This window comes from Muscardinus avellanarius (assembly GCF_963383645.1).
Source record: "Muscardinus avellanarius genome assembly, chromosome: 21".
Taxonomy (NCBI): Eukaryota; Metazoa; Chordata; class Mammalia; order Rodentia; family Gliridae; genus Muscardinus; species Muscardinus avellanarius.
In genome coordinates, this window is record NC_137807.1 from 14,592,049 (window position 1) to 14,613,937 (window position 21,889).

The window sequence follows — 21,889 nt, forward strand, 5'->3', positions numbered from 1 at the left end:
GATTTATTCTAACTTACACTAACAGACACAGGCAATTAGAGCAGCACGTTAATTCTGCCATGATTACATCACCAGGAACTATGTAATTTTACCATTACAACATATTTTTACAAATGTCTTAGAAGTAAAAAAGATCCAGATACTAGCCAGGTATTGTGGTGTATGCTTGTAATCCCAGCCCTTGGGAAGCCAAGACAGGAGGATCTCAGGTTCGCAGACAGCCTCAGCTACTTAAATAAGATCCCTCCACCAAATTAGTGAGACCCTGTTCCAAAAATAGAATAAGCCGGGTGTGGTGGTGCACGCTTGTAATCCCAGCCCTTGGGAGGCTGAGACAGGAGGATCGCATAGGTTCAAAGCCAGCCTGATACTGAGTGAGGCTCTCAGGAACTTAGTGAGACCCTGTTTCCAAATAAATAGGTCTGGTAGCCGGGCATGGAGGCTCATGCTTGTAATCCCTGCGCTTGGGAGCCTGAGACAGGATGATCACACAGGTTCAAAGCACACCTTAGCTACTTAGTGAGGCTCTCAGCAACTTAGTGAGACCCTGTTTCCCAAATAAAATATAAAATAGGTCTGGGAGTATAGCCCATAGGTAGAAAGCCCCTGGGTTCTACCCCCTGTACCACCACCAAAAATAAATAAATAAATAAAATAGGTCTGGTATCCTGGATGTAAAACAAACTAACAAACAAAAACACTGGATCCCACCCCCAGTACCACCAAAAATAAATAAATGAATAAATAAATAAAAGAAAAAAAGTAAAAAATAGGGCTGGGAGTATAGCTCATATCCTTGGGTTCAATCCCCAGTACTGCAAGAAAGAAAAAAAAAAGATGTAGATACTATTATTCCAGGCAATTTTAAAAGGTGGGACCGGCAGTAATGTAGTGGTTTAGTAACATGAATCAACAATAAGGGGCACACCCGTATGACTTAGCAGTGCATTATGGAAAGCTAAGCTGCTTTGTGTGTGAGGTACTGGGAGTAGAACACAGGACAGTCTACCTCCAAGCCACACCCCCATCCTAGTTTCCTCTTTTTAAATTCTGGAATAGGGGCTCACTAAGTTGCGGAGGGCCTAAGCTGCTGGTCCTCCTGTTTCGGTCTCTCAAGTACCGCAATTACAAGCATACGCCACCATGCCCAGCAAGTTGCTTTCTTATTCTCAGTTGGTCATTAGTACAATGGAGATGATGGCTCATAGCCCTTTGTAAGTGAGGACAGAATGCTGATGACAAGACAGATGACAAAGGCACAGAAGACGGTGTTCACCGCCACAGGACGGGCCTGGTGGGCCCGTCTTACCTGGGGAAGACCAATTTTCCAGGCAGAGACAGGCGAGGAACATCACGCCCAACATTGGGGCCCAGGTGGAGCTTCCGGGATAGAACATCAAGGGGATTGTCAGCTGGCTGTGTGGCCACCTTCACCATGACGTTGCTATTGAAGATGTAGGCTGAGAAAAATACCTGCAGGGGAGAGAAGCCTTCAGGAGGGAGCTGCAAGTGTCCGCTTTGGTGTCAGCCCACTGTGCTCTTGGAGCGTGGTTTGATTGCTGTGTGGCAGTGCTCTGACTGATCTTTGCGTATGCCTGCAGTTTCTGAACATCTTTCTGGATCCACGGGTACTTCCTACAGTGAAGCTGGGTACTCCCACGCAGGGAACCTGGTCTGCCTACCTCAGAGCCACACACACCAGCTACGGTTTTGCAGCTTCACACACACACGGAAGCCAGCTGCTGCACAACTTGGACATGTACCGTCCAGGACTGGAGCAAGGGACAGGAGAGAGGGGCTGGGCAAGCAGGCTTCAGCACTCAAGTGGATAGCTGTAGCAGGGAATGATTCCACTGAACACAAAGAACAGGGGCTTCCAGGGAAACAGACACTTACCCAGAAGACATCGTAGATTAGAAGCCCTGAGAGAAGCAGGCAGGAGACCTTGAGGCTGGGCAGGCGGACGAAGGCGATCATGGCGACACAGAGACCCATGGCCAGAGCTGGGAGGAGAAAGCAATCACCAAGCGGCTCATCCTCCTTCCACAAACTCTTCAGCTTATGAGCCCTCGAGTTTGTGATCCCTTCAAAAGTGGGACCCCGAGCTCCAGTCTCAGACACTCACACCTAATGGTGTGACGTGCCGCTGGGGCCCATGTAGACCTACTGGATGTGAGGCAGTTCCTCTCTCATGCAAGACACAGTGCTGACTGTGTGACCCAGGAGACTGTATCATGAACCTAGCAGTTGCAGGCCAGGCTGAAGCCAAGACCTCCTCCAGTGCACTCCCTGGGGCCCCATGCTGGAACGTGTCATTTTTGCTCCCAAGTCAACTGGCACCTGAGATCATGGCCCCTTTCCTCTACTCAGAGACATTGGTCATCCTATTTCACTCTCTTTCCTGGATTTTCCCCACCAATATACAATGAGCCATATTCCTGGCCGGGCGTGGTGGCGCATGCTTGTAATCCCCGCGCTTGGGAGGTGGAGACAGGAGGATCGTGCAGGTTCGAAGCCAGCGAGGCTGGCTTAAGAGACCCTGTTTCCAAATAAAAATATAAAATAATAGGTGTCTGGGAGTATAGCCTGGAGGTAGAAGGGTTTCCAGGAATCCCAGTACCACCAAAAAACAAAAAAACAAAAAACAAAACAATGAGCAATATTCCTATCTCAAAACACAAACACCCAGCCGGGTGTGGTGGCGTACACTTGTAATCCCAGCATTTGGGAGGCCGAGACCAGAGGATCGGAGTTCATGGACAGCCTCAGCTACTTAGTGAGGCCTTCCACAACTTAGTGAGACCCTGTTTCAAAATAAAGAATAAAAAATAGGGCAGGGGGTGTAGCTTGGAGGTTGAATGTCCCTGGGTTCCATCCCCTGACCCCCCCCCCCAAAAAAAAAACCCACAAATGCCCTAAAAATCTCTTTAGGTACTTCTCATTTCTCTGTTCTCCTTTACAACAAAGATCCTCTAAAGAGTGGCTGAACTCCATACAGAGTTTCCAATTCACTCCTTCCTTCCTTTTCCTTTCTTTTTTTTTTAGCAGTATTAGGGATTGAACCCAGGAGCAGTCTACATCCAAGCTACATCCCCAGCCCAATTTTTTATTCTTTATTTTGAAATAGGGTGTCACTAAGTTGCGTAGGGCCTCACTAAGTAGCTGAGGCTGGCCGAGAACTGCGATCCTCCTGTCTCAGCCTCCCAAATGCTGGGATTACAAGTGTGCGCCACCACGCCTGGCTTCTATTTTCTTTAAGTTCTTAACACTTATTACAAGCTGGGCATGGTGGCTCACGCCTGTAATCCCAGTACTTGGGAGGCTGAGGAGGATTGCAGGCTTGCCCCCAGCCTTAGCAAGTAGTGATACTCTCATCAACGTAGTGAGACCCTGTTTCAAAAAAAAAAAAAAAAAATTGAGCTGGGGTGTAGCTCCGAGTTAGAATGCACCCAGGTTTAAGCCCCAGTACCACAAAAATGAGAGATCTTTAATGGCTACGAACCTGCGATCCTCCTGTCTCAGCCTCCCAAATACTGGGATTATATGGGTGTGCCACCACACCTGGCTTCACCAAAAATTTTAAATTAGGTGGATCTCACAGAGATCTATTTATGATAGATAGTGACCACTGGAAAAGTTTTTCCTTTACAGCCAAATTTCTATCAAGTTGCAGTGTAAAATGAGCCTTTTGTAAGTACGTCTTATTAAGGAGGTAACAAATTCTTTTTTATTTTTATTTTTTGTGGTACTGGGCATAGAACCTAGGGGTTTTCTATCTCCAGGTTACACTCCCAGACCTATTTTATATTTTATTTGGAAACAGGGTCTCACTAAGTTGCTGAGAGCCTCACTAAGTAGCTGAGGCTGGCTTCGAACCTGTGCGATCCTCCTGTTTCAGCCTCCCAAGTAACCCATTCTTTTTTAGCCTGCCAAGGCCATCTTCACCCCTTGTCTGTAGAGACATCAAATACTAATAATAATAATCTTATGTGTTCTTTTGTGTGTGTGTGTGTGTGTTGTTGGGGATGGAACTAAGGGGCATTCTACCTCTGAGCTACACTCCCAGCCCAACTTTTTATTCTTATTTTGAAACAGAGCCTCACTAAGTAGCTGAAGCTGGCTGTGAATCCAGATCCTCCTGTCTCAGCCTCTCAAGTACTGGGATTACAAGCATGAGCCACCTCATCCATCTATATTCCTTTATAATAATAATAAAAAGTAAGTGCTTTCACCACAAGCATTACTTTTTCTTGGAATTGCAGACTGAACTTAAATGGCTGCAAACCTACAATTTAATAGGGGCATTCTACTTTTAAGCTATATCCCTTTTTTGTTTTTAAACAGGGTTGTTGAGAGTCTTACGGACTCCTGAGTGCATGGATATGATACTGATTCTGAATCACAGAAAAAATAGTTTATAATTCCCTTTTGTCAAGTTCTATTCAATCTGATCATAAGCAGAACACTCTTGGTTTTAAATTAATTCACAGAGTTAGTGCAAGTGTTTTATTTTGAGGATTAAATGAGATAAGTCAAATACCCAGCAGAAAGCCCATACATAAAGGCACTTAAATCTTAGCTGCTAGCCGGGCGTGGTGGAATCCCCGCGCTTGGAAGGCGGAGACAGGAGGATCATGCAGGTTCGAAGCTAGCTGGCTTAAGAGACCGTTTCCAAATTTAAAAAAAGTATAAAAATAGGTCTGGGAGCATAGCCCGGAGGTAGAAGGGTTTCCAGGAACCCCAGTACCACCAAAAAAAGAAAAAAAAGAAAAAAAAGAAAGTTAAAGAAGGCAAGATAAGTGCCCAGACTTGTGTGTGTGTGTGTGTGTGTGTGTGTGTGTGTGTGTGTGTGTCTACTAGTTTTAGGGGTGAGGGATAAAAATGATTGATTATAGTGATTGACAGCTGTATGACTGTGAATAAAGAAGTTAACTATGACACTCTACCAGGTAAAACTACACTCTGTTATGTTTAGTGACTCACCATCCATGAGAAGCCAATGGCCAGTAAGAACCCAGATGAGGACGAGCATGACAGACAAAGAGAACGACAGTAACTCAGCGGCAGTGAAGCGCCCACAGCAACCGAAGGAGATCCTGGAAGACACACAACATCCATTGCTCATGGGCACTGCGCGCTCTGCGACCAGATTCTCCTCTGCTCTTTATTATCAGAGTTCATAAAGGCTGGACTATGGCAGCAGGCAATACCCAGATGCCTGGAAATCCAAAGACCCAAGCCTGTTTGGAGTAAGCTACAGAAAACCCAAAGGAATTACGCTTCTGCTCTCACTGAATAATTTACTTTTTTTGTTTGTTTGTTTTTGGTCCTGAGGAATGAACCCAGGGGGATTCTACCTCTAAGTTATACCCTCAACCCCATTTTATTTTTATTTTGAAATAGGGTCTTGCTAAGCTGCAGAGGGCTTCACAAGGTTGCTGAGGTTGGCTGCGTACCTGCGATCTTCCTGTCTCAGCCTCCCAAGTACTGGGATTACAAGCAAGTGCAATCACATCCAAGGATAATATACTTTTCAGCCAAATTAGCAACATGGATATTTTAAAATTTATTTATTATTGGGGTACTGGAGATGGAACCCAGGGGCATTCTACCTCCGAGCTATATCCCCAGCCCTATTTTTTGTTCTTTATTTTGAAACAGGGTCTCACTAAGTTGTGGAGGCCTCACTAAGTAGTTGAGGGTGGTGGAGCCAGTCTACCTCTGAGGTACACCCCCAGTCCTTTTTAATTTTTATTTTGAAATGAGATCTCGCTAGGTTACTGAGATGTCTTGCTATTGCTGAGGTCAGTCTTGAACCTGTGATCCTCCTGTCTCAGCTTCCCAAGTGCCAAAACCAATCTCTGGAGAAGCTGGATAGGGGGGAAAATTCTATTCTTACGTGGAAAACAAAACACTTTATTTAGCAAAGACAAATAAATATTTGTAAGATGCTAAATCTATTTGGTTATTAATTCTCAGAAATTCAGCTGCCACTAGTGACTGTTTCCAAGTGTATGAGCATACAGCATCCCAACAGCACAGAACTTTATTCACATGGAGCAATTGCAGGAGTTCAAGTATGAATACGGGCACTAAGGCAGCATTGGCCAGCACATCTAGGTGACCAAAGAAGAACGGCAAACCATACTTGAATTCAACCACTGTTCTTAAAGACTATATATATATATATATATTTTTTTTTTGGGGGGGGGTGGGTGGGTCTGGGGATGGAACCCAGGGGCATTCGACCTCCGAGCTACACCCTCTGCCCTATTTTTTATTCTTTATTTTTGAAACAGGGTCTCGATGAGTTGTAAAGGGCCTCACTAAGTAGCTGAGGCTATCCGTGAACCACGATCCTCCAGTCTCAGCCTCCCGAATGCTGGGATTACAAGCGTGTGCCACCACGCCCAGCTCGTATAGACCATTAACTTACTAGTAAAGGAATGAAAGAATTGTTTAAGAGAAAACCTCTCATCTTTCAATAATCTGAGAAAGAAGTAGAGTACAATGACTTCTACTTCCTAAGAATTGTTTTTATTTCCTCTGCCACAAAAAGGTGCAAAGAAAATAATCTTTTCATTTTAAAAGACCAAAAATTGCTGGGCTTGGTGGCGCATGCTTGTAATCCCAGCATTCGAGAGGCTGAGACAGGAGGATAGCATAGGTTTGAAGCCAGCCTCAGCTACTTAGTGAGGATCTCAGCAACTTAGTGAGACCCTGTTTACAAATAAAGTATAAAATAGATCTGGGAGTATAGCACAGACGTAGAAAAGCTCTTGGGTTCTACCCCTAGTACCACAATAAACAAACAAACAAACCTTAAAAAAATAAAAGACCAAACATCTGACTTACTAATCTCTTGGTGTTTGTGTGCTCTAGTTTATACCAGAAACAAACTCCTAACAATGTTACCAAGCAAGAAAAAGACATACAAATCCATACAAGCAAAGTTCAAATCCTTACTTGTTCTGAGGTGAACAGGGTCTTGTTAAATACTGGCACATCGGGAGAAGAAGAAATGCAAAAGCTATCGTTGCAAGAACTGGAGAAAGAAAATGTATGGTTAAGTTTTTGTTGTTTTTTTTATCCATTATATGAAAAATGCCATGATGTATAGAAACTTAGTCATTTCTCTAAATATTTTTCTTGACAGACGGAAATGATTTAATTCACAAAGAATCTTTCTTTACTCTTGCACAATTAACCTCTTTATTTTATTTGTAATACTGGGGATTGAAAATAGAGGCATCCTATCACCAAGATACACTCCAAGACCTTTTAATTTTTTGTTTTGAAACAGGGTCTGTGTTGTTGAGAGTCTCACTACTTGCTTAGGCTGGCCATGAACCTGTGATCCTCCTGCCTCAGCCTCCTGAAAAAAAAAAAAAGTATCTGAAGTAGGCAGAAATATGGGCAGAGTTTCTCATTCTCACCTATTTCAACAGGAAAAGGTAAATAGTGGGCTGGGGAATGATCTAACAAGTCTTACATTAACAAGTTAATGTTTAAAAATAGATCAGAAGCTGGGTGTGGTGGTGCATGGTTGTAATCTCAGTACTCTGGAGACTGAGACAGGAGGATTATGTGTTTGTGGCCAGCCTCAGCAACCTGTGAGGCCCTCCACAACTTAGTGAGACTTTGTTTCAAAATAAAGAATAAGAGCTGGGCATGGTGACCCATGCTTGTAATCCCAGTGCTTGGGAGGCTGAGACAGGAGGATTGCAGATTCAAAGCCAGCCTCAACAACTTAGTGAGGCCCACTGCAATTTAGTGAGACCCTCTTTTCAAATAAGAAACAAAATCGGGCTGGGGGCTTAGCTCAGAGGTAGAATGCCTCTGGGTTCAATCCTTAGTGCCACACACACATAACACACACAAAAATGCTGTTATCAAAAAAAAAAAAAAAAAAAAAAAAAAAAAGCCAGTGTGGTGGTGCATGCCTGGAATCCTAGCATTTGGGAGGCTGATATAGGAGGAATGCAGTTGAGGACAGCCTCAGCTACTTACTCTGGGAGACTCTGTCTCAAAATAAAGAATAAAAGAGAGGGTTGGGGTGTAGCTTGGGGGTAGAATGCCTCTGGGTTCCATCCCCAGTACTGCAAAAACAAAAACAAAACAAAGTAAGAACAACAAAATAAAGAATAAAATTTGGGCTGCAGGTGGAGCTCAGATATAGGCTGCCCTTGGGTTTAATCCCCAGTGCCACAAAAAACAAAACCAAAACAAAAAAGAGATCAGAGCTAGGTGTGGTGGTATGTGCTTATATTCCCACTACTTGGGAGACTGAGAGGTTTGAGGACAGTCTCAGCAAGCAGTGAGACCCTATTTCAAAATAAAAATAAAATAGGGCAAGGGGTATATCTTGAAGGAGAATGCCCCTGAGTTCAATCCCTAATACCAAAAAAATCCTCACAAACAAATAAACAAATGAACACCCCACAGATCAGAGATTTGATGGTCAAATTAATTTGATTAGTTATTAATATCTCCATTTGCAGACACACTAGAAGAAGCTGTCAAAGACCACTAGCCAAACTGGAGTGTCTGTGACAGATCAGAAAAGAACCCACAGCCAAAGAAATACTATTCTGGTGTCATAGAGCTCATGAACATTAAAATCCCCGTTCTTTCAAATTGTGCTGACAGGTCTGAACAGGTAAATGTATCAAGTGGTTCAAGAAGGAGGTTTGTGGCTCATACCTATAATCCCAGTATTTGGGAGACTGAGACAGGAGGATTGCAGGTTTGTGGCCAGCCTCAACAACTTACTGAGGCCCTCCTCAGGCAACTTAGGGAGACCCTGTTTCAAAATAAAAAAAGAGGACTGGGGTAAAGCTCAAAGGCAGACCACCCTTGGGTTCCATTCCCAGTACCACCTCCACCGAAACCACAAAACAAACAAACAAATAGGAGGAGGCTAGGAGAGGGAGAAAAGCCAGATTTATGAAGAAAAAACATGCGTGGCAAAGTTTATAATTTTAATTCTTGAACATGTTAAAAAAAAAAAAGATGGGCTTTTTCTTTTAGTATGCAAAGAACAAGTGGAGAAACTCACTTACCTGCTGTACATATTGTAAAAACTACTTGAACTGAGTCAAAGAAGAAGAACATCACGAGGAGAGAGACAGATGCTCCGATAGGAAGGAACAGAGCCTGGGCTGAGTCAATTGTCTGGATGCCTGGAAGAAAGAGAAGCAGCACATTAACCATGCCACGTGACAGGGACCATGGCCTTGCACTTTACACATATTAACTCATCACAATGCAAATGGATTTGGGGGATACTACCTACCACATGGATTATTTAGGCCCCAGTGAGATCAGAACTTTCTTGTTCTCAGTACCTTCACTATACTAAGTGCCCAAGAAATACTTTCTGGTGTTGAACATCTGGGATGACAGGAGGTAAAATCAAAAGAACAGTCCCTCAAATCAAGAACATTACATTGGGCATGGGAGGATGAGACAGGAAGATTACAAGTTTGATGCCAGCCTCAGCAATTTAGTAAAACCCTATCTCAAAGTAAAAAGGGCTTGATGGCCCATACCTGTAATCCCAACATCTGGGAGACAGGAGGATTGTGGTTCGCAGCTGGCCTCAGCTACTTAGTGAAGTCCATTGCAACCAGTGAGACCCTGTTTCTTTCTTTCTTTCTTTTTTTTTTGGTGGTAGTGGGGATGGAACCCAGGGGCCTTCTACCTCCGGGCTATACTCCCAGACCTATTTTTTTTTATATATTTTATTTGGAAACAGGGTCTCTTAAGCCAGCTGAGGCTGGCTTCGAACCTGCGCAATCCTCCTGTGTCAGCCTCCCAAGCGTGGGGATTACAAGCATGTGCCACCACGCCTGGCACCCTGTTTCTTTTTTTGTGTGTGTGTGGTATTAGGGATGAAACCCCAAAGCTTTCTACTTCTAGTCTATACTCTCAGACCTATTTTATATTTTATTTGAAAACAGGGTCTCACTAAGTTGCTGAGAGCCTCACTAAGTAGCTAGAGGCTGGTTTCGAACCTATGTGACCCTTCTGTCTCAGCCTCCCAAGTACTGGGGTTACAAGCTTGGGCCACCATGCCCAGCTAAAACCCTGTTTCAAAATAAAAAATAAAAAACAGGGCCGGGGGTGTAGTTCAGAGGTAGAATGCCCCTGGGTTCCGTTCCTAGTATAGCATAAAAAAAAAAAAGAAAGAAAGAAGGACTAGGAGTATAGCTTATAGGTAGAATGTGCCTGGGTTCAACCTCCAGTACTGCAAAGAAGAAAAAAAAGATTAAGAGAGCCAGGCATGATGGTTCTTGCACACCTGTAATCTAGTACATGGGAGGCTGAGACCAGAGGATCACAGGTTTGAGAACTGCCTTAGCAACTTAGTGAGGCCCAGTTTCAAAATAAAATAGGGTGCTGGGCGTGGTGGCGCACTCTTGTAATCCCAGCATTTGGGAGGCTGAGACAGGAGGATCCGAGTTTATGGACAGCCTCAGCTACTTAGTGAGGCCTTCTGCAATTTAGTGAGACCTGTTTCAAAAATAAAGTGTGTATATATATATATATATATATATATATATATATATATATATATATATATATATGGCAGGGGGCAGGGGGCAGGGAGTATAGCTTGGAGGTAGAATGCCCCTGGGTTCCATTGCCAGGACCACAAAAATAAATAAATAAAATAATTAATTAATTAATTAATAAAATAGGGCTAGAGTCAGGTGTGGTGGCACATCTTTGTAATCCCAGTTCTTGGGAGGCTGAGACAGGAGGATCATGTAGGTTCGAAGCCAGCCTCAGCTACTTAGTGAGGGTCTCAGCAACTTAGTGAAAGCCTGTTTCCAAATAAAAATATAAAATAGGTCCGGGAGTGTAGCCTGGAGGTAGAGGGCTCCTGGGTTTCATTACCAGTAAAACACACACACACACACACACACACACACACACACACACACACACACACACACGGTTAGGGGTGTAGTCCAGAGGTAGAACATTCCTGGGCTCAATCCCCAGTACCACACACACATAAAACAAATGCCGGGTGTAGGGGTACAAGTCTGTAATACTTGGGAGACTGAGACAGAAGGACTGAAGGTTTGAGGATAGCCTCAGCAAATAGTGAGATTCTCATCAACCTGGTGAGAAATTGTTTCAAAATAAAAATAAAATAGGGCTGGAGGGTATGGAGGTAGAATGCTTCTGGTTTCAAACCCTAGTGCCCCCAAAGGAAAACAAATACACATACATTAAGAAGTAGTAGTACTGGTTAGTGGCACATGCCTATAGTATCTGATACTTGGGAATCTGAGAGGATTGCCAAGTTCAAGGCCAATCTGAGCAATTAGTGAAACCCTATCTCAAAATAAAATAAAAATGCTGGGCATGGTGGCGCTTGCTTGTAATCCCAGTATTTGGGAGGCTGAGACAGGAGAATCACATAGTTTTGAAGCCAGCCTCAGCTGCTTAGTGAGACCCTGTTTCCAAACAAAATATAAAAAATAGGTCTGGGACTGTAGCCTAGAGGTAGAAAGCCCCTGGCTTCCATCCCCAGTACCATGAAAGGGCGGGGGATACTGAGGATGTACAATAGAAGCTCCTGGGTTTGATCCCCAGTACAAGGAAAAACAGATACTAAAAATTAAAATTAGTTGATTTGAATATATTTGTAATCTTGCATAGATGTTGGTTAAAAAAAAAAAAAAGTGTGTTTAATCCCATTGAGTAAAGCTGGGGTGCGGTGGCGCATGCTTGTAATCCCAGCGCTTAGGAGGCCGAGACAGGAGGATTGCGCAGGTTCAAAGCCAGCTTTAGCTACTTAGTGAGGCTCTCAGCAACTAAGTGAGACCGTTTCCAAATAAAGTATGAAATAGGCCTGGGAGTATAGCCCAGAGGTAGAAAACCCCTGGGTTCTACCTCAGTACCACAAAATAAATAAATAATAATAAAAAAACCCCATTGATTAAATAGTTTATTTGTGGATTTATTTATTTTGTGGTACTGAAGAATGATCCCAGGAAAATTCTATGTCTGAGTTATACCCCTAGTCCCATTTTACTATTAAATGATTGTGGTACTGGGGATGGAACCCAGGGACCTTCTACGTTCAAGCTATACCCCCAGCCCTATTTTATTTTTATTTGGAAACAGGGTCTCACTAAGTTGCTGAGGCTGGCTTTGAACCTGCGATCTTTCTGTCTCAGCCTCCCAAGTACTAGGACTACAAGTACCGTGTGCACATATGTCACTGTCAACTTGTTTTACATTATGATGTGAGACTACAGCATACCAATTAAAGCATTAAAATATTTTTTTCAGTGTGGTGTAGGGGTCACAATAGGAGCAAGGGACTGCATCTATGGGACAAAAATCTGTGAAATCCCTAACTAAATTTCTGCTAAATAGGTTCCTTTCTGTTTTTGGTATTGCGAATTGAACCAGGGTGAGATTCTACCTCTCAGCTAAAACAACAAAACCAAAAATGCATAACTAGACACATTAGGTTGTAATGAGGAATCAACATTTAAAAATCACTCTGGGGGGGGGGGGCTTCCGGGAAGATGGCGACGGAGAAAAGCGGAGCCTACAAACCCCGCTAACAACCAATCTCTATTACCATAAAATCAGCGCCTTTCATAGCCAGAAAACACCATCAGCAGAGAAACAAAAAATGTAATTACAAGGGACAGAGAAAAAGAGGGCTGAAAAAACGAGACACCAGAAAGAAACCAGACTGCAGTGCTGCAGCCGAAGCTGCGGTGCGGAACGGCACGGGTGCCATCTTCCCTTGCAGCACCAGGCCCCAGAGAGGAGGGGGACTCAGAATGGAGCTCAGAGCCACAGAGGATATACGCCGGCCTCACGCCCGAGGACGTGGCAGCAGCACCACATAATTGTCAAAATGACTAATGTGGAAGCCAAGCAAGAATCTTAAAGGCAACAAAAACAAAGAGCCAAGTGACATTCAGAGGCAAACCAATTAGAATCACTCCAGACTTCCCAAACCAAGTCATGAGAGCCAGAAGGGCTTGGAGTAACATATTCCAAACTCTGAAAGAAAACAACTTCCAGCCAAAAATTTCCTACCCAGCAAAACTTTCTATTAAATTAGATGGGAAAATAAGAAGCTTCCATGACAAACAGAAACTGAAGGAATTTATGTCTTCAAAACCAGCGCTAGAGAAAATACTCAAAGAGATTAACTACAAAGAAGAAATAGGTAACACACACCAGAACCAGAGAAACAAGATTTTCCATCCAACAGACAACTAAGATTGGTTATCTGTGGAGATTCATTATTTATGTTAGTCTTTTACCTATCTCTAAATTGTATTGTTTGCTTTTATTGTTGCTAATTTTTAGGATGTCTAGTTGGAATATTAATATACCTTCAGATATAGCAATTGGAAATATTTTATCCCATTCTATCAGTAACTTTTAACTCTGTTTACATTGTCTTTGGATATACAATATTTTTTTAATTTTTAGGGAGTTTGTATACCCTTCTGTTGCCTGTGCCACTGAAATCATATCCAAGAAATCACTGCCAATTTCAATGTTGTGAGGTTTAATGACCCAGATTTTCTTCTAAAAGTTTATAGTCTTAAGATTTATTTAGGTCTTTTATCTATTTTGAGTTAATAATTGTATATGGGGTTAGGTAAGGGTCCAGTTTTATTCTTTTTCATGTAATTATTATTTTTCAACAATATTTAGTTAAAAGATTATTATTTCCTCCACTAAATGTTCGTGGAAACCTTGTCAAAAATAACTTGACAATATATGGAAGAATTTATCTCTAGGCTTTTATTTAACTCCAATGGTTTATATATCTGCCTTTATAACAGTAATACACTGTTTCAATTATTGTAGCTTTATATGGTTTGAAATCAGAAAATATACACCTTCTAGCTTTGTTCTTTTGAGATTGTTTTGGGTATCTAGAGTCCATATTCCATATTAGGATAGATATTTTCTGAAAAATAAATAAATAAATATATGATAGTTTCACCTAAAAAAGAAAAAAAGAAAAAAATATTCTCTGGTAAGAAAGAAAGCAAAAAGAAATATTGAAATGTTATCTTTCAGTCATCAAAAGCTTGGTATCAGACAAATCAAGCTGTTATGTGAGATTATCATTTTTAATTTTGGATAAATTGCTATAATACTAGATGTCAACCACTAAGCCAAGCATGGGAAGGAGGGATGGGGAGGGAACGGGGTGGGGATCGGGTAGGGGCTAACTGGGTGATGTGTGCATGTATGTCAACAAAAGTTTTTTTTTTTATTCCACTATGATGTATGAATACAGTGCACCAATAAAAAATTTTAAAAAATTAAAAAAAAAATCGCTCTTGGGTATGTACATCTGCCTGTTTCAAAGAGGAATATAGAAGTTTTTGTGAAATAAAAATCAATTATTACTTCAAAACAAAACTGCTTCTCAGTGGTTAGGTAAATGAGTCAGATAATAGGAATGGGCAATTCAGTTTAGGAAAGTGATCTAGGTGTCACAGCAGCAGAAGTGACCTAGCTAATAGTCTGTCCTGAGCTACAGTCAAACTGTTTCAGTGCTTGGTGGCACCCTGCCCACTGCCTCCTCATCTCTCTTCCCCATACAGAGAACTAAGATGGACATTGGTATTTTCACATATGTACACATAGCCAATGGTAGTAAAAAAATATTTTTTCTTATTTTGAGATAAATAATCTTGCCAAATTGCTGAGGCTGGTCTTGAACCTGTGGTTCTCCTGTCTCAGCCTCCCAGGTACTGGGATTTTGTTTGTGTTTTGGTTCTGGGGACTGAATTCAGGGCATTCTAACTACACTCCCAGCTCTATTTTTATTTAATATTTTGAAATAGGGTCTCACTAAGTTGTAGAGGACCTCACTAAGTAGTTGAGGCTGGCCAAGAACCCAAGATCCTCCTGTCGCAGCCTCCCAAGTACTGAAATGAGAAGTATGTGCCACCATGCCACTAGGGATTGAACCCAGAGGCATTCTACCTCTAAGCTACACTCCCAGCCCAATTTTATATCTTATTTGGAAACAGGGTCTCACAAGGTTGCTAAGAGCCTCCTTAAGTTGCTGAAGCTGGCTTTGAACCTGTGATTCTTCTGTCTCAACCTCCCAAGTACTGGAATTACAAGTGTGCACCACCACATCTGGCTATCTTTGTAGTTTAAATAAATTATACATGAAGTAAGGGATTTACAGATACCAGATAATGTGCATGTGGCTTTTTCTTTTTTTTTTTAATACTAATTAAATGAGGACTGATATGCTAAGGGGCAGAGCATTTCTATACAGGCTTTTTGGGGTAGATGCAGGGGTTAGAACAAGGTTAGGGGAAATCAGAGAGGGCCTGGAAAGGAATCCCTTTCTACAGCCCTCTAACTTTTCTTTGTGTGTGTATGACACGGGATGGAACCCAGGGGCATTCTATCTCTGAGCTATACCCTCAGCTCCATTTTATTCTTCTATTTTGAAACAGATTCTCACTAAATTGCAGAAGAATTAGACAGGCGTGGTGGCTCAGACTTGTAATCTCAGTACTTGGGAGGCTGAGACCAGAGGATCGCAGGTTTGTGGCCAGCTTCAGCTACTTGGTGAAGCCCTCTGTTAGCTCAGTGAGACCTATAGAATAGGGCTGGTGGTGTAGTCAGATATACAATATCCTTGGGTCCAATCCCCAACCCCCCCAAAAAAAAAGCAGCCAGCCTCAACAATTTTTTCCCCCCCAGATCTGGGGATTGAACCCAGGGGCAATCTACCTCTGAGCTATACCCTCAGTCCTTCCTCCTTCCCTCCCTCCCTCCATCCCTCGCTTCCTTTCTGCAGTATGGGGCTGGAACCCAGGGCATTCTACCTCTATACCCCCAGCCCTATTTTTTATTTTTTTTTTAATTTTTTTTACTTTTATTTTTTATTTTTTTATTTTAATTTTTTAAATTGGTACATTGTAATCATATATGACATTGGAATACAAGATTTGAGAGGATATATATACAAGCACACATCATCCAATTAGCCCTCATCCAATCCCCATTCCATTCCTTCCCCCTCCCTCGATCCCATGCTTGATTGGTGATTATTTTTGATACATTTGTTTATGTACCTCATGAGTTTTAAAGAGGTTCCATCCTCCCCCATCCCCTCCCCTCTGATTGGTCACCTTAATTGCTTCTCTATAGGGCCCTTTCTACAACTCGAACTCCTCCTGTTACCCCTTTCCTCCTAGTTTTTGCTAGTTAGGGGAAGCATCTGGTTTTTACTTTCTGTGATATTTCTATGTGCATGCCGCATTGCAAGTTCTGATCCCACTCTTGACGGCCCCAGTAGAGGCCTGGCCACCTGGAGGACTCTGATCCTGACCTTGCTGGCTCCAGCACCAACGCTGTCTCATGGGAGGCCCTGATCCTGGCCTCAGAGGCCTCAGTAGCGGCCTTGCCTCATAGCAGGCTCTAATCCCGGCCTCGCTGGCCCTGGCACCGGCCTTACCCTTCAGCAGGCTCCGATCCCAGCCTCGGAGGCCCCAGTACCGGCCTTGCCTCACGGCTGGCTCCGATCCCAGCCTCTTTAGGTCGGTGCCGGGGCCAGTGAGGCCGGGATCGGAGCCAGCCGTGAGGCAAGGCTGGTGCCGGGGCCTCCGAGGCCAGGATCGGAGCCTACTTTTTATTTTTGAAGCAGGTCTCACTGAATTGCAAAGGGCCTCACTAAGTAGCAGAGGCTGTCCGCGAATCATGATCCTCCAGTTTCAGACTCCCGAATGCTAGGATTACAAGGGTTTACCACCAAGTCTGGCTTCACTCAACATTTGTGGAAATCATATGAGCTTAATAGCATTGTATGAATATGTTAAAATGTATCCCATTTTATGATGAAGATTTGGGTTGCTTCAAATTTTGGCTATTACAAACAATGCTGTTGTTGAGCATTTTCTCCCCCCGGTACTGGGGATGGAACCCAGGGACATTTGGCCTCCAAGTTACACCACCAGCCCTATTTTTTATTCTTTACTTTGAAACAGGGTCTCACTGAGTTGTAAAGGGCCTCACTAAGTAGCTGAGGTTGGCCACAAACCCGGATCCTCCTGTCTCAGCCTCTCAAATGCTGGGATTACAAGTCTGCGCCACCATGCCCGGCTGTGCTGTTAAGCATTCTAATACAGGACTTTTGGTGCACCTGTGCCTATACTTGTGGGTATGTAATATAACTAGGAGCAATTGTGCTACATCTAAGGGTGTTCACATCTTCACTTTTAGTATGTAATGTGAAACTTTTTTCAAAGTGATTGTGCCAATGTACCTTCTTCCTAGTAGTTCAAGTTTGTTTGCTTTTTGTGTGTGGTGCTAGGGATAGAATCCAGGGGCATTCTATCTCTAAGCTAAACCTCAGCCCTATTTTGTTCTTTATTTGGAAACAGGGTCTTGCTAAGTTGCTGAGAGCCTCCCTAAGTTGCTGAGGCTGGCCTTGAACCTGTGATCTTGTCTCAAACTTCCAGTGCGCCACCACATCCAGCTCTAGAGGGTTCTTTCTCATTCTACATCTTCACCAACACTTAGTGGGGTCAGGATTTTAATTTTAGCTATTCTTGTAGATGTGTAGTGCTGTTTCATTATGGTTTTAGTTTTCATTTTCCTGCTTTCATATGAGCTGAGAGCCATAATTCCTAGCAGGCCTTTCTATCTTCCCCTGACTTCCTTGTGGCTTCAAGTTGAGCAGAGAGCATGTAAGTGTAACCTCAAGTAGTAATTCACCAGTCTTTAGTCATACACCCTACGGAACCCCACAAGAATTAAAGGACAAAGCTATATCCTCTCTTTTTTAAATTTAGAATTTTGGTATGAGTCACATGACCTGTGACTCTATCTGAATTAATTCTCTGTCAAGTTATCACTTCATAGTCCTCCATCAATATTCTATCTAACTATTTAGACTCACAGTGTTTCTTTCTTATTAGGTGGTGACTTTAATCTGCCCTATGGGTCTCCATCTGGAAATACATACTCTTCTCCTGGAGTGACTTCGCCACTAATCCAAGTTCACGGTTTCGTCAAGTCCATCCTTCTCCAAGAGAGACCTCACATAACAGAATGGTGCACACCTGCCTTGCCTTTGTAATTCTGTACATAGATGTCGAAAGGATTGCATCTCTACACCTTACTGTGATTCGCTGATAGTAGCTACTTGTTCAGAAGGATTCCAAGGCCATCATAAAGGCCAGTGAAAGGTAAGTTCCTATCCCAGATATGGAAGGTAAAATGGTACTTGCCATCTCTGCCTTAGCACATTTTTTTTTTAACATTTTGGAAAGAAATGTTCTTGTACTTTTGCATCTCTTCCAAATATCTAATATCATACTGAGTACATGGTAGGGATCACTCAACATAAATCTGTTAATACTGAATCAAACACCTTCCCTCTGTCTTCCCTTGAGATTAAACCCATGGCCTTATGCATGCTGGCCAAGTGCTCTACCATTGAGCTCTACTTTTTTGTGTGTGTGTGGTACTGGGGATGGAAGCCAGGACCATTCTACCTCCATGCTATACCCCAGATCTATTTATCTTTTATTCTTTATTTTGAAACAGGGTCTCAGTGAGTTACAAAGGGCCTTTACTAAGTAGCTGAGGCTGTCCTTGAACCTAGATCCTCCTGTCTTTGTCTCTCTCTCTCTCTCTGTCACTTTTTGTGTGTGTGGTATTGGTAATTGAAAAGAGGCATTCTACCTCCAAGCTAACTCCCAATACTATTTTATTTCTTATTTGGAAACAGGGTCTTGCTAGGTTGACAAAAGTCTTACTTCTTGCTGATACTGTCCTTGAACTTGCAATCCTGTTTCAGCTTTCTAAGTACTAGGATTTTAAGTGTATGCCACCACGCCTGGCTTAGTTTCCTTATTTCTAACTTAACTCTTTGCATATAAACATCTTAACTATTGGAGTATAATTTATATACCATAAAATTGGCCTAGCTGGGCATAGTGGCAAATACCTGTAATCCCAGTATTACAGGTTGAAATAGGAGGATGACAGGTTTGAGGCCAGACCCAGTAATTCAGCAAGACCCTACTTCAAGAAAAGAAAAAAAAGAAACAACAACAAAAAAGGCTAGGCATGTGCATGGTGGTACACACCTGTAATCCTGGTATTTGGGAGGCTGAGATAGAAGGATCACAGGTTTGAGGAGAGCCTCAGCAAGTTATGAGACCCTGTTTAAAAATAAAAGCTAGGGGTGTGGCTTGAAGGTAGACTGCTCCTAGATTCAACCTCCAGTACCAAAGAAGAAAAAGGGAAAGAAAGATAGCTGGGCGTGGTGGCTGAGACAGGAGGATCATGCTTCACAGACAGCCTCAATTACTACTTAATTGAGGCCCGGTGCAACTCAGTGAAACCCTGTTTCAAAATAAAGAATAAAAAATAGGGTTGGGGGTGTAGCTTGGAGGTAGAATGCCCCTTGGTTCCATCCCTGGTACAGCCAAAAAAAAAAGGGGGGGGGGGAGAAAGAATAAAAAGGGGGGCTGAGGGTTAAGCTTGGAGGTAGAATGTCCCTGGGTTCAATCCCCAGTATATACACACAATAAAAGTATATAATTCTGTAATTTTTTGGTAAATTTATCAGTGCTAAAACTGTTACCATAATCTATTTTTTGAACATTTTCATTCCCCCAATAAGATCCCTCAGTTTATATTTAATTTTTCTTCCTATTTCTAGCTCCAGGCAACTACTAATCTACTTTCTGTCTAAATATATTATTGCTGTGTTGTTGGAAATTTCTTATGAATGGACTCACACAGTAAATAGTGTCTGACTGCTTTCATACAGTAAAATGTGTTGAGGTTCATCCACATGGTAGCATATATTAGTACTATTCTATATTCTTTTAAATGCTAAATGATATTCCACTAAACTCTTCCTTACCAAAGTGTCTAAATGAAATCACAAGCAGGCAGACAGTAATCTCTCCTGTTTATCTCTATGAAACACCAGCAGCAAGCTTTTAGGCATGAGTTTCCTATATGCAAGAAATCAGTAGTTTAAGCCTGGCGTGGTGGTGCACACTTGTAATCCCAGTACTTGGGAGGCTGAGATAGGAGGACTGCAGGTCTCAGCCAGCTTCAGCTACTTAGTAAGCCCCCCACCCCCCACATCTTAGTGAGACCCTGTTTCAAAATAAAAAATCAAACAAAGCTGGGGGATATAGCCCACAGGTAGAATGTCCCTGGGTTCAATCCCCAGCACCCACAAAACAAAAAGAAATTAGTTTACATTCAGAAGATAAAATTTAATCATAACATACAGACAATAGGTTTTATTACTATATCCAACATAAAAACTTGACTCGTAAGTTATTAACTGAGGGACAGAAAAATCAAGATAGCTATATAGATGAAAGTTAACTAACATAAAAAGTCTTACTATTATTGGTGCTGTTGCCATTAAAAGACCCAGATGAACTATTATTGTCTTTCTCCTTATCTTGATTTTCAAAGTCCATGTTAAGGGACCTGTGAGGGAAAAAAGAATTATAGGTAAGTTTTAGCTTTGCTTAAGAAATAAGTAGGTCAGAAAAGCTAGTAATGAGACAATGGTTAAAAATACTAAGGCAAAGAAGGGAAGATATCCTTTGAACTATGAAAAATAGCTCTTGTTGCTATATTTAAAAAAAATTCTTCCAATATGGTTCAATCTTTAGCTACATCTTTGTTGCACATCCTTAATTACTTGCTTATGATAAAAGCCTAAAGGAGAAATGTTGGGTCAAAGGGTGAGTACATTGAGACTTTTACATATCATGTAAATGCTCCCAGAATGGTGTGCCAGTTTACTCTCTGCAGTCTAGGAGAGTACTCTTTTATACACACGTTGTCAGCTTTGATTAAACAAAAGACTTATTCTTCTCTATCTGAAACTGTTCTAGTGCTATAGGGGTAACAGTGAGCAAAACACAATAGGATTTTTGCATACATGGATTTGTACATTCAAAGGAAAAAGTAGGTATGAGGAGGTAGAAAAGAAGTAGGCAGGTAGGGAAGAGGCCTGGTAGAAAAGCTTAATTTCCTGAGGGGCAACAAATACTAATTAACTTCCAAGGCTCCTAAAAAGAGACCAGCTCTTCCAAGGTTCAGAGATAAGAATGACCAAAGTTTTACAAAACCATGTTTACTAATCAACAAACCCGGAGACATCCCTGGAGCAAGTCTGACACCTCTACTGAAAGGAGACCCCTCAAAGGACATGCAAATACCATCTATGCAAATTTTAAGAACTGCCTCTCAGACTCCAAGTAACAGAGGACATACAGAGATATATAAACCCCTAGACCAGTCACCAGGACGGTTACCCACTCTGGGAACCCCTCCCCGTTGGGGAGCTTTTCTCTGTCTCGCAGGCTGCGTTGGCTTTGAGAGAAGGTGGGGTGCAATTGAAGGCACTTGGCCTGGGATACACTCAGGTAGTGACCTGAAGGCCTCCACTGGACAATAAGGCCGACCAGGGCCCCTAGGGGGTGACCTGCACTTCTTTTCTGGCAGATCACGTGGACTTTGGGAGAAAGCAGCTTGCAACTGAAGGCATTTGGCTTGGGCTACCCTCAAGTATTGTCCTGAAGGCAGCTGCTGGGCAACAGAGTCCCAACAGCCCTTAGGGGTGTTCTGCCACTTTTCCCTATTCCCTGCTATTTCCAATAGACCTTTTACTCCCTTCCTGATGTCTGCGGGTGTCATTCTTTGCTCCCCACAGACAAGAAAACGGTAAGGAAACGCTGTGTTTCTTCTCAAGAAACCCTGTTTCAGGTAGATATTAAAAAAAAAATAAGTTAAGCATGATATGTTAGTGTAAAAAAGTAGAAATAATGATTTTTTAAAAAACCAGAGAATAACCAAGTATTTC

The 21,889-nt window shown here is 42.4% G+C and overlaps 1 protein-coding gene across 1 annotated transcript in view; it reads right to left on the reverse strand.

Annotated features, from left to right (window-relative positions):
- The window catches only part of SPPL3 (signal peptide peptidase like 3), a gene marked incomplete at both ends in the record, with an annotated part of 45,335 nt that overhangs the window by 3,592 nt on the left and 19,854 nt on the right, over window positions 1-21,889 (reverse strand). Inside the window, 6 exons of the mRNA XM_080717777.1 lie at window positions 1,310-1,473; window positions 1,897-2,003; window positions 4,984-5,096; window positions 6,967-7,045; window positions 9,063-9,182; window positions 20,417-20,505. Coding sequence (XP_080573903.1) covers window positions 1,310-1,473; window positions 1,897-2,003; window positions 4,984-5,096; window positions 6,967-7,045; window positions 9,063-9,182; window positions 20,417-20,505 — 672 coding nt within the window. The remainder of the gene's footprint in view (window positions 1-1,309; window positions 1,474-1,896; window positions 2,004-4,983; window positions 5,097-6,966; window positions 7,046-9,062; window positions 9,183-20,416; window positions 20,506-21,889) is intronic.